At 34.7% G+C, this 12242-nt stretch overlaps 1 protein-coding gene across 1 annotated transcript in view; it reads left to right on the forward strand.

Annotated features, from left to right (window-relative positions):
- The first annotated feature begins 1136 nt into the window (after positions 1-1136).
- Positions 1137-12242, forward strand: part of LOC117122240 (scavenger receptor class B member 1-like) — a 16535-nt gene continuing 5429 nt past the window's right edge. Inside the window, exons 1-10 of the mRNA XM_033267771.1 lie at positions 1137-1371; positions 2480-2642; positions 3840-3997; positions 5777-5918; positions 7553-7756; positions 8312-8450; positions 8870-8939; positions 10121-10293; positions 10869-10987; positions 12111-12185. Of these exons, the coding sequence (XP_033123662.1) occupies positions 2529-2642; positions 3840-3997; positions 5777-5918; positions 7553-7756; positions 8312-8450; positions 8870-8939; positions 10121-10293; positions 10869-10987; positions 12111-12185 (1194 nt within the window). The 5' untranslated portion in view covers positions 1137-1371; positions 2480-2528. The remainder of the gene's footprint in view (positions 1372-2479; positions 2643-3839; positions 3998-5776; positions 5919-7552; positions 7757-8311; positions 8451-8869; positions 8940-10120; positions 10294-10868; positions 10988-12110; positions 12186-12242) is intronic.

The raw sequence follows: 12242 nt of genomic DNA on the forward strand, positions 1-12242 counted from the left end.
TTCATCCTTCTTAATTTCCGGCTTGGAATTCCAATTCAAGAAATGTTACAAAATGAAAAAACACACGAGAAAATGTTATTAGTGCCTTGAAAATCCGTCATTTGCCCTAAGAAACTCAGTTTGTCTGGTTTTGTTTATGTTACGAATTTATACATGATATTTAATCGATTTGCATGCCCATTATAGGTCTATATTTCCTCCTAGCTGTAAATGGTGTTTTGGTTGATATGACACTATCCAAAATTGACACTATTTTACAATTGCATAATAATAGATTGGATTATTGTTATGAACTTGTAATAGTTGGCTTGTCAACAACAAACTCGCATTGCATCCCGACAAAACTTCATCGATTTTGTTTGGTAAACTGAAAAATGTAAATGACTTTAATGTTACATGTACGAATAAGTCATTGCGTAGAAAACAATCCGTAAAATACCTAGGATTTTTACTTGATGAAGACATGTGTGGCGAAACGATGGTCCAACGAAAGACAAACTCAAGACTTAAATTTATCGATAGACACGCTGCACTGTCTAGGTTTTCATTCACGGAACATTTTAAGTTCTTCTCTGATTACTTGTCTCATCGTATTGTAATCCCTTCCGACCCATACTGAGTGATTGGAATAATTGCAGATGGTCATCAAGGTAATTTGAAGGGTCTCAAGCAAGACTCTTTCAAAAACTTTACTGACGACAGAGGACAAGGATACAAACTAACTACAAACATTATCCTTCGGTACCCCCTTTATATTTGTTATATATATATATATTTTTTTAAGTTGCCAGATTTATTTTAAATAAACATAATAGGACACATATTGGCAAAGATGAACTGAACAAAATCGGCCAATTATGAAGGATAGATTATTCAACTAAAACTAAACCATGTTAATATATTTTATGGAACATCAGTGCCTTAATGATATGAATAACAATTTTGTTTTTTGGATTATCTAGGAAAATCTTTATTTATATCTATTAAATTTACATATTTAAGTTTTGTCTTAATATTTTGTAGTATTTAAGTGATTTACGAATAAATTCAAATGAAACCATACGACAGTAATTATTTCTAATCAAAATTTAAAACGTATACTGCCCTCTATGTTCCTTCACGCTTAGTGCGTTCACTCACCTCATACCGCTACTAAGTCCTCGCTGAAGCCAGGCTGAAACCAGGGAATACTAGCGAAGGCATACCAGGAGGGTTGGAGCGTAAAATATTATGATCTGTTTTTAATAACATATTTTAAGACATGGGTTGCAGATTTGCGCCCGACACCCAAACGGCAAGCTGAGTGAGGGGGTTGCAATCTGATCGTCACTGTGGCACCCGTCAACTGTTGGTCACACGGTACTGGTAGTGGTAGGTATCCTTTTGTTATAAAGTGTGTTGACACACACAGGTAGTATGTCTGTGTAAACAACCTTATATAACCAATTTTTGTTGCACAGTTTCTGCTATTCCAGTATTAATGAAGTCAAACCACGATCAGCCAGGTAGGCATATTTGCTTATTATACACTATAGTATTGTTTTACATGATTATATTAAAGTGGAAATTGCCCATTTGACTTATGATGATAATGAGTTAATAGGATCGTGTTCGTAGTGCCCAAGTAAAGAAGTTTTATATACTCCCTGAAATATCTATTGTCTCTAATAATGTAGTTCTTAAACAACTTTTGAGCACTTACAGTGCAAGGAGGTATACTGTACTTCCTTGTTCAGTGGAGAGGTAATATTTTGGGATCAGATGAAAGCAAATTTATAGTGCTAAAGTGGAATTATGTATTGTACCAGCATTGGGGAGCGCCATGATTGTCTATGGACAATGGCATAGGCCTTGTAACGTTAGTTTTTTTTATTAAAAAATTGCACTCTCAGACAGTACTTCAAATATCTTACCGGTAAACCTACTACTAAGTTCATATCAACAATACAATACAACAAATATTTTTCTTAATACAATATTTAAGGGTGTGTGTTTGCATCGTCTGCATCCTCCCCCCCCCCCCAGCCCACTGTGCAATCCTTTGTACATGCCGACAACATAACACAACAAATATACTGTACTTACATTATTTGCACGTTTGTCTAGGTGTGCATGGGGACCTGATGCCCCCAACATGGTCGAGCATCGCTTAAAATGTATCAAAAAAGTGGTCCAGGGGGCGAAGTCCCCAAAAATTTTGACAACTTAGGGGTTTCAACGGCTTATTTAATCGATTTTAGAGTCCTGCAACCCAACAAATGCACTGCAGACCCACCCAGACAAAGACCTTTTCAAACATATCTGCTTTTATAGCATTATTTAGACCTATAAAGCACAAAAATCCCCTTGCTTTGGTTGTTTCGCCGACCCCACCGGGGCTTCGACCGTGGACCTCACGCCCCAACCCCCCCCCCCCCCCCCCAACTACTGGCTATGGGCCTGATTTAGAATTTTATCAGTGGTTTTTTTTTTTTTGCAGGAAGATTTATTTGGGCATTATTTGGTTTCTGGTGCTGAACATTTTTATTATGGTCTATAAAACTCCATATTGCCTTGGAACTGTCGGGATTGCTGGCTGCCTAGCTGGTCTCTTCCTCATCCCGTTTGTTTTTAATGTTGTTCTTACAAGTATTGTTAACAAGGTTAGTTTTAATTTTGTATTTTTTATAAGGCAATGTAAACAAAAAAAAAAGCAGAGATTGTCCATTTTTAGTGACACGTTTTATATGTATAAACCAGGGGTTTATTAAAACTGGTGGCCCGCGGGCCACGAACATGTTATGAGGCCAGCGATAGCAAGCCGAAAACAATATTTTCTGTTAGGCTTGGGCCTAGGTTTTTAATCTTAATAATTTTACATATTGTTTTGCATGGCGAGAGCATGGCAGTGCTCTGCTGCCTGTAGTGTGTAGCAGTGGCGGCGCCAGTGGGGGACAGGGGGGCTTAAGTCCCCCCCCCCCCCCCCCGGACAGGCCCTTAATAAGTTTCTACTGTACTTAAAGCCACTAGGGCCTGTCTTTACATTATTTTTACATTACAACTTTACATAATTACCAAATTTTTTTTTCAAGTGGGATACATACTAATGTTACAAAGTACACTTGGCATCACAATGGGTTATTCTCAAAGACAAAGCAATCTTTTTCTAATGCAAACTAAAAATGTAAAGTACTTTAGCTTGTCAATTGTGACTTTAAAATCTAATTATGCAACTATGAAGCCAGGAATATACAATTTACCCTCCAATTCTACTATTTTTATAAAACCAAATAACAATCATAAGCAAACCCTTATGTGGACACCGAATTCCAAGACGATCCAAATTTTAACTTTTGAATTACCAAACACAAGGGTAACTTTCTTAGGTCAAAATGCCGTGTATGAGCGTCTAGCGGCTTATATTTAAAAAAAAAATTATAATTTCAGAGAAGGGACACCCCTCCCTAACCCTTGCTCCTGCAGGGCTTGGATCGCGCTATGCTCCATAGTACGCCTCCTTCCCTGGCCTTTCAAATTTATTCAATTAACAGTTTTAGCCTCTATTGCGATATAGTTTAAACCCTAATTTTATTGATGGTAGATAAAATGGGTACTGGTGCCTCTACTGCAGGAGTTCTTAACTGGCGGCCTGCAGGCCATTTTCATGGGGCCAAAAGTCTTGTTATCTGCCAGTTACAGCAAGCTTAAAGTGATTAAACTGTAAAACCCTCCTTTGAGACACCCCTAATAAGGGGATATAACATTTTTTTTTGGCCGAAAAAAACTAAATTTTAAGGTCGGACAGATGATCTTGAGTTGGACTGTATAAATTATTAACTATGATTTTTAATTTTTTTCAGATGATGGTAATATCCCCATCATCACCAATATACACAGCTTGGAAGAATGCAGATATACCAATATTTGAAAATTTTTATTTTTTTGAAGTGCTTAATCCGGAAGAAGCGTTAAATGGTGAAAAACCACAACTGAAAGAAAGGGGTCCATATGTTTACAGGTAATAATCAGTGGCGCAACAAAGAGGTATCAGGTACCTGGTTAAGGTTCCTTAAGGCCTTACTTACTACATACCCTGGGGGCTGGGGGATTCTTAGGCCCTGGTGACCAGAACACAACATGCTGACGTTCAAAAAGAGTTCAAAACCATGGATTTTAGCCTGATTTTTAAAATTTCACTGTGTTAGACAACAAAACAATTTTGTTTTGGCCTTATTTAAAAATTGCATCATGCATACAAATATGGATTTGCCAAGCATTATATTCAGGGGTGCAAACTAGTTTCAACCCTGTGTGGTGTTTATATTTAGAGTGTGAGACTAAATCCCTATTCCAATGAAATCTCAATAGGCCTTTATTTTTAATAACCCATTTAGCAGAAATAATTTTCTGCCCCAGCTTAAGCTCATGACAGGTGGTTAAACAATTTCCTTATTTACTGTGGGCACTAGCATGCAGCTAAGAGTTGTGTCATGTGCCGGGCACATGACCGACTGCAATATAGTAGCTGTACATTTCCTGTAGCCTGAGTTCATATCTCTTATAATCTGTACAAAAAGTATATTTAACCCACCGTAAATAAGGAAATTGTTTAACCACCTGAGCTACAATGTCATGAGTATAATAGCATACCTAAGCATAAAGTCTGGGTATGGGGCCATGCGATGAACGCAGCACTGAGCGCGGTTGGTGTTTTTTATTTTTCGTTTAGAAATGCTTGACTGGGAGACACTGCTATGTAAAATTTTTTTTTAATGTTTTGGAGTACTTACAGTATCTCCCCTCTTTCTCTTCTTTTCGTCTTTCTTTTTTCTCCCTTTCATTTACTTTTGTGTGTACTAGACCCCCATGCACTTCCCCCAGCCCACACACCAACACTTAAAGCCCCATTCCCGGCAAAATTTCACTAAAAACTGACTTTTTTTTAGAAAATATGCATTTGCATTACTCCAATTTTTATAACTCATGGAAAAATATTGGCATGAATTTTAGTTTTATGCAAAAGAATAAAAAAAAATGAGAAATACAGACTATTTCTCATAAAATATTACCATTTTCTTAACGAATTCATCGTTACTAGGCAAATTCAGAGGTTGTAGATCGCATCCACTGGAATACTCTCGCTTTTATTTATACTTTATACAGTTGTTACATGCAAAGCACAAACAGAGAATAGGAAACACAATAGCTTAGTTTTATATACAATATGTACATTTATTAATAAAAGCATAGATACATTATTATAAAAGAGAACAAAAATGATGGTGGTAAAACACAATTAAATCTGTCTCTTATACACATCTAGATGTGTATAAGAGACAGATATATCGTTTTGTGTTTCTGAATGGGAAGAATTCGAATATTATTATCAATGAGCGTGGCACATTGTTATCGCATTTATTTTTTGTGTGGAACACAAAAAATCAAATTTCAGTCTTATTTTACATGTTTTTCATTCTTAGGAATGTCTAAATTCATTTAAACTAGCAATTCCGTATTATATTTATAAATCTTTATAACATTATACAAAAATTAGATTTTTCTTAAAAACTGAAATTTTGCCGGGAATGGGGCTTTAATATCCTTGTTTAAGGTTTCAAATTTATTAGAAATTGCAAGAAGCATGCAAGAATTTTAGCCAATAAAAATATCAAACTGTGCAAAAAAATATAAAATAAGATTTTGAGTCAGATGGTTTTGGGAATCACAAACAGAGATTTTTGGCCTCATTTTCTGTTATAATTATTTATGTGTAGTTATATTTTTCTTTTTCTTATAGTATAAAGATGCCAAAGGAAAATGTCTCTTTCCATGACAATGAAACTGTTTCATTCGAACAAAGATTTACATACATTTTTGAAGAACATTTATCAGCTGGACCTGAAAATGAAACTTTCATGATGATAAACCTTCCATTATCTGTAAGTTGAATTATACGTAAAATATTTTTGAGTAATCCTTCCATCCAGTGACATAATGCCTATGATCTCTTGGTGGGAGAAGCCCCAAACCCCTCAGTCCAAAGCGGTCCCGGAGTGTGAAAATAGAATTAGTTTACGGGTATATGGTTTATAGTTGCTTTGTATTCCTTCAGCGAGACTTTTTTTATACCTTTATTTAGCGAACCAGCCAACTGCAAATATTGATGATTTCGAATAAAAATAACATTTTATTTTTGGCCAATTAGCGAACGCGTCGCCACGAAAAAGTGGAAATTTCAGAAAAAAATAAAAGTTTTTCTTTGTTTTTATTACGCCCTCCGCTGCCTTGAAATGTCCAAAGATAAGATGTATATTTCTTCATAATTATATAAATTTAAAGCATTTTACATTCACCAATAAAAATTTTTTTTTTTTTTCTCCTCCGTTTGAATAATTTTGGCAAAACTATTTGCTAAATAAGAAAACAAAGTTTTATTTTTATTCCCCCCTCCTCTGATAATATTTAAAATAATCAGTACGCGAAACAAGGAATAAAAAAAGTTTCGCCTTGGCGATACTAAGATTGCCTTATATGCAATTTTTTCAGCCTTTTCGTTATGTTCTGAGGTTAACAAATACTGTACTGAAATTCATGGGCCCCAACACATTTCATTCATTATGCCATTGTGTGCATTCACTTAAATATGTATATATGTATGTTTCAAAAAAGACCAACAGAATTGCAGTGCATTGCCTGATGAAGGAGTTGAAGTTTCAAGAACCTTTTCCTGTGCGGATGAGCCTAACTTTTCATCTGCTTTGAAGTTAATTTTAGTTGATTGATACAAATAAAATAATTTTCCTGATTCTACTGTCATATAGGAAATGATATATACTTAACAGTGATTTAGATGTTGTAAGATTGGTAGTCTCATTCCAGATTATTAAATTATCTTTGACAAGTGTATGCCCATATATAGTCATGATGTGGCTATATATGGTAATCATGTGATGTCATCATGACCATATTTAGGCATGTCACATGTTTTTGTTAAATAACATTTGACAGTCTGGACAGGGCATCAAGATTAACCATCCCATGTTGAAGCCATCACTCTAATTTCTACTTCCCATTGAAAAGGGGTTTTATATTTTGTTAATTTTTGGTGTTTATGATTGTCTTGTAGCAACTACTTTATTCTCTCAGTTCAAACCTGTTTACCTCTTGTTCAAGGTTATCACTGAATTCAAATCATGTAAATCTTGGCAACAGTGTCTATATACCCTGAAATCTATTCAACATTACTCTAGCCATATGCTATACATATTAGTTATAATAGCCAAGAATTATCAAGAATTGTTTTTTCTTATTTGTACTTACATCAGAAAAATGTGGTCACAACCAAATAAAACTTATAAATATTAAAACTTAAATGGACAGCAATAACAATGTAATATTATAGAACTGTTTTATCAATAATAATAATAATAATAATAACCAAGCACATGGATGTAAACTTACTGTGAGTTCATGTGTAAACGTTATTTTGTGACATACCTAAAATACATCGTTAGCAAACGTTATAAGAAAGTTTTGAGTTTGTTGGGTAATAGTTGATTATTTTCTCTTTCAGACTATTGTATCAATGTTTGAAGACTTCCCAGAATTCTTAAAAACTGGTATGTCTGCCACTTTACGTGGTCTGGGGGAGGAAATGTTTTTACCAATGTCCCCCAAGAAGCTGCTGTGGGGATATGAAGAACCGTTTTTCAAGTTTGTTAAGTCATTTACAGGGAACCTATTCTTCGATTCCGACATATTTGGGCTATTTCTTGGGGTGAGATATAATAATCTAATTTTATCATCATATTTTGTGATTCCTGAGCATGAATGAAAAACTTTACACTGTCTTTAGAAAAATAGTTTAAGGTTTATAAAAAATATCACCTTAATATATGTATTATTATCATTATTAAATTTAGCCATCATTTGAAAATTTTTCCATCTAACAGGCAAAAGGGCTATTCGATGTTAGTGTCTTTATAACATACTTAAATGTAATATTTACTTTATCTTACTTTTTTTTAATTTATAGCAAAACTATCACCCACTTAAAAATTATGTAATGTATGCCTCTATTAAATGTATGCCTCTATTAAATGTTTCCCTCTCCAATTGCTATCATACTATACCAAATGGTTATATACATTTTCCCCCTTTCTATACCATTCAGTTGATTGCCAGTCTTTATATCTTGACAACTATTTTCCAGTGATTTTGTTTAATTCCATTTCTTTCACTTACTTTTCTTGATTTTTCTTTTCTTTTTGTTTCTCTTTTCTCCCCCCTTTCCATTCATTTTTTTATTTTTCTGATGAATTTTGTTTTTCAGAGAAATAATACTGGTCTCGGTGTGTTTAATGTCCAAACTGGTGAAACCAATAGAACTGAATTGAATAATATCAATACATGGAAATATATGAAAGAGTTGCCATGGTGGTCAGGGTATGGGAATATGATCAATGGAACAGGTACTACAAAGTTAGATTTTCCCGCTGAATATATATATATATATATATATAGGCGAGACTTTTTTTATACATTGTTTAGCGAACTTTCCACCCACCAATAATGATGATTTTGAATAAACATAAACACAAAAAAATAAATGTAAAACCCTACTGTATGTGTGCAGCCCGCCAGCTATCTTTGACTAGTAAACCCTTGTTTTTTTATGGCCCAACACCTATCATTTGTAAAAGAATAATGTTAGAGCTGAGCATAAAGTGGTATAAAGACAGTCCATCAAGGTTTGCAAGCTCACTGGAAAGCTTGAGTGTGGCCCTCGGTGTTAAATTAAAGATTCACTTTAGCCTTCCGACCCATTTTTATGCTCACCCCTGGTAGTATACATTTAAGATAATTTCTGAATACAATTTTATTTCTTTAGATGGTTTTATGTATCATCCCTTTATATCAAAAGATGAAAGACTCTACCTTTTCAATCCTGATCTATGCAGGTAGGTATGTAGAGAGCAGCTAGCTCAGTCGGCTAAACTGGTTGTAGCCACTGTGTGTGCGCTGAACCGCGGAGATCTCTTGATCCCCGGTTCAATATCTACTATAGATACGCAACTGTATGGATTTTTTAATATCCTGAATCAATAACATATAAAGAATGATAACAATAATTTTACTTATTAATACTATACAAAGACAATGATTGTAGTACCATAACTACCCCATGGGCAGGTTTAACACTGCATGTAGACAAACTCTTGATAAGGCCTTAATAAATACCCCGTCACCAGTTTCGAACATCACATGCCTTAATTGGTAAATAAATATCCAATGGATGGTTTAGTTTGCACCTATTAAATTTGGCAATGAATTATGAAGTAAATTGATTAGTGTGATAATATTTTTAGTAGTTGAAGATAATGCAAATATATGTGTGTGTATAATGCGTATATATGTGTGTGTATAAGGTCAATAGTATTTCCAACTATAGTGATAAGAAGGCAATGCATACATGTGTAACAATGATAATCTTATAAATACCAAAGCAGATATTTTGCTGTTTTACTCTTTAGCTTAAAGCCATGCTCTACCCTTTATTCAAAAATCTGTATCTCATTAACCATTGTTTTTCCCCGTGTGTCTGAAAAATCAGTTATACAACATATCAAAATTTGTTTTCCTCTGGAGCTGGGCTTTAACTACAAAAAGACAGCCATTATTTGCTCAATAAGGTGCTAAGTTGTTCAGCAGTTGGGGTGGGGACATTGAATTTATGACACAGACTGCTGGTAGAGTCTATAGGCCTCATATCACACCACAGTTTCCTTATCAATCAATGTTAAAAATTGTCCAAATCTATTTTAAATTTGTGAACAGGCTATCGCATATCTGTTTCTGTGAGTTTTTCATTCACAGCATTCTACAGCAACATTCCGCAAACTGTTGCCTGCGACACGCCACCAAAATTTGTTGGTGTGAGTCACAAGTCTTGAAAAGAATTTGCCAAAAATGAGATATTTATGCATCAGGGTCACTGGGTCGAGACTAATTTCTGCTAATTTCCTAACTGGGTTATCAGTGCAAATATTTGTGGAGTACTATGCTCCTGTATATCTTTGGGGGTTTTTTTTTTAATTGGGTGCCAAGACTTATTATTTTCACAATGTTTTTCTGTTTGCAGATCTGTATCGTATGTGTATAATCATGATACTTCCTATCGAGGTGTTCCGTTGTGGTTGTTTTCTCTGGATCATTTTACTTACGCTAATTCATCAGTTTATCCACCAAATGCAGACTTCTGTTCCGAAAACTGCCCTCCTTCAGGCACGTTTCCCGTTTCAAAGTGTAGACAGAGTAAGTAAACTGTTTACCCAGTCAGTCGCAGCGCAGGCGGATTGGGATCAGGCAACATTTCAAAACGCTACTAGTCACACAAATGGTTGGGCCAATGTTAATCAGACTTGGTCATTAGAATCGGTGACACCTCACATGGGGTGTTGATAGCTTGGGGTCAAAGGTCACATGGGGTCATTAGGGTCAAAAACTTTATAAAAAAAATTTATGAAAGGCGCTACGTCCGTCATAAATAACATAGCACAGTCTTGTCCTTTGAGCTAAGCCAATGGATAAAAAAAGATGTTTATGATCCAATTGAGCTCAAACTTACTAGGAATGTTCTGACTGGGTTCATGTTTTATTGAACACAGTTTCTAGTTCACAGTTTTTCTCTTTTTTTTTTTTTTTTTTTATGGGAAATCGCCCAATAACAAGGCTAGGATCCGTTCTGGGTAATTTGCTAGTTTCAAATCAAGTGGTCAGGGGAGCAAAAGAAATGAATAAATTTTACAATTATATATTAACTAAAAATTAGGCCAAGATTTTAATATTTTAAAAATTTAATAATGAATATATTTTCTTTACTTTTATAGATTCTCCTATATCCCTCTCAAACCCTCACTTCTTAGATACAGACAAAGAACTGCAAGATTCAGTGGGAGGCCTTACTCCTAATGAGAAACTCCATCTTCATTACATGAGTCTTGAAAGAGTAAGTTTAGAAGTGTATATCATCCAACTTCAAAATGACAGTAGAATATTTTTAAATGCCTAATATCATTTACAACTGTAATAAAATATGGATTATTAACAGTCTTTTCTTAAGACTGGATGATATGATATGGCAATGTAAAATAGGTCAAATGAGATAAATACAAATATACTGTCTATAAATTATAAATTGTTTAAGAAAAATTGTGATTTTGAAAGATATTTAATCAAACTAAACATGCCCGATTGTGGGTGGCAGTTTGGCGCAACGGTTGAGGTTGCGACTTTCAATCATAAGCTTGGGGTTTCGAGTCTCCGCTGTGCTTATTAGCTTGTGTCCTTGAGCAAGGCACTTTAGCTATATTGCTTCAGTCCACCCAGCTGTATCAATGGGTACCAGCAATCTGCTGGGGACTAACCTACGATGGACTAGTGTCCCGTCCAGGCAGATTACAACTCTCATCCGCTTCACGCTACAGGATTTGGGGATAAGCACCAGCCCTATGAGCACCAGTGGCTCGCAAAGGATTTAGTTAAACATGCCTGATAGAATGAACCTGTGTAGATTTCATTGTGTGTACCGTAAGTTGCCTATTTCTGAGGATGATACTTACCGGAGGTATCAAGCAAATTTTGTAGGCTTTGTGATACAAAAGACATTGGGGAAGAATTTCATTATGTTTTAAAATGTCCTGTTCTACTTGCTTCTAGGAAAAAATACATAAAACAATACTTCTATATTTGCCTAAATGTTATAAAGTTATTTGAAACTCGTAATGCTAAACAATTAGACATGCTTGCTCATTTTGTTGAAAAAAATAATGTTATTGTTCTAATTTAATTGTTCTTCATCTCAGTTCTGTTTAGTATAAATTGGTTTGAACTGTTGTTCTCATATCCCAAAAGAGGTTGATAGAGAAATAAATGAATGAATAGATTTACGCTGTTAGTGTCTTCATTAAAAAAATACAGATCCACTCATTATGTTTAGATAACATAGAATAAACGTTACTCCGAATAAAGAGGAGGGCATGAATCAACATTTCTACCCAGTAATGGTTGAAACATCGAATCATAACCTCTCTCTCATTATTCATTTATTCTTCATATTCATTGATATGTAGATAATGGGAATGCCGTTTGACCTTGCCATAAGAATTCAATTGAACATACAAACAAGAAGGGAGCCTTCAATATCGTAAGTGAATTTTCAGCACCATTTTACCATTATTATTTGTATATGCATTATTGTATTA

The sequence above is a fragment of the Anneissia japonica genome, unplaced genomic scaffold (assembly GCF_011630105.1).
Source record: "Anneissia japonica isolate Jap-2015-1 unplaced genomic scaffold, ASM1163010v1 scaffold1208_len1460985_cov181, whole genome shotgun sequence".
NCBI classification, from domain to species: Eukaryota; Metazoa; Echinodermata; class Crinoidea; order Comatulida; family Comatulidae; genus Anneissia; species Anneissia japonica.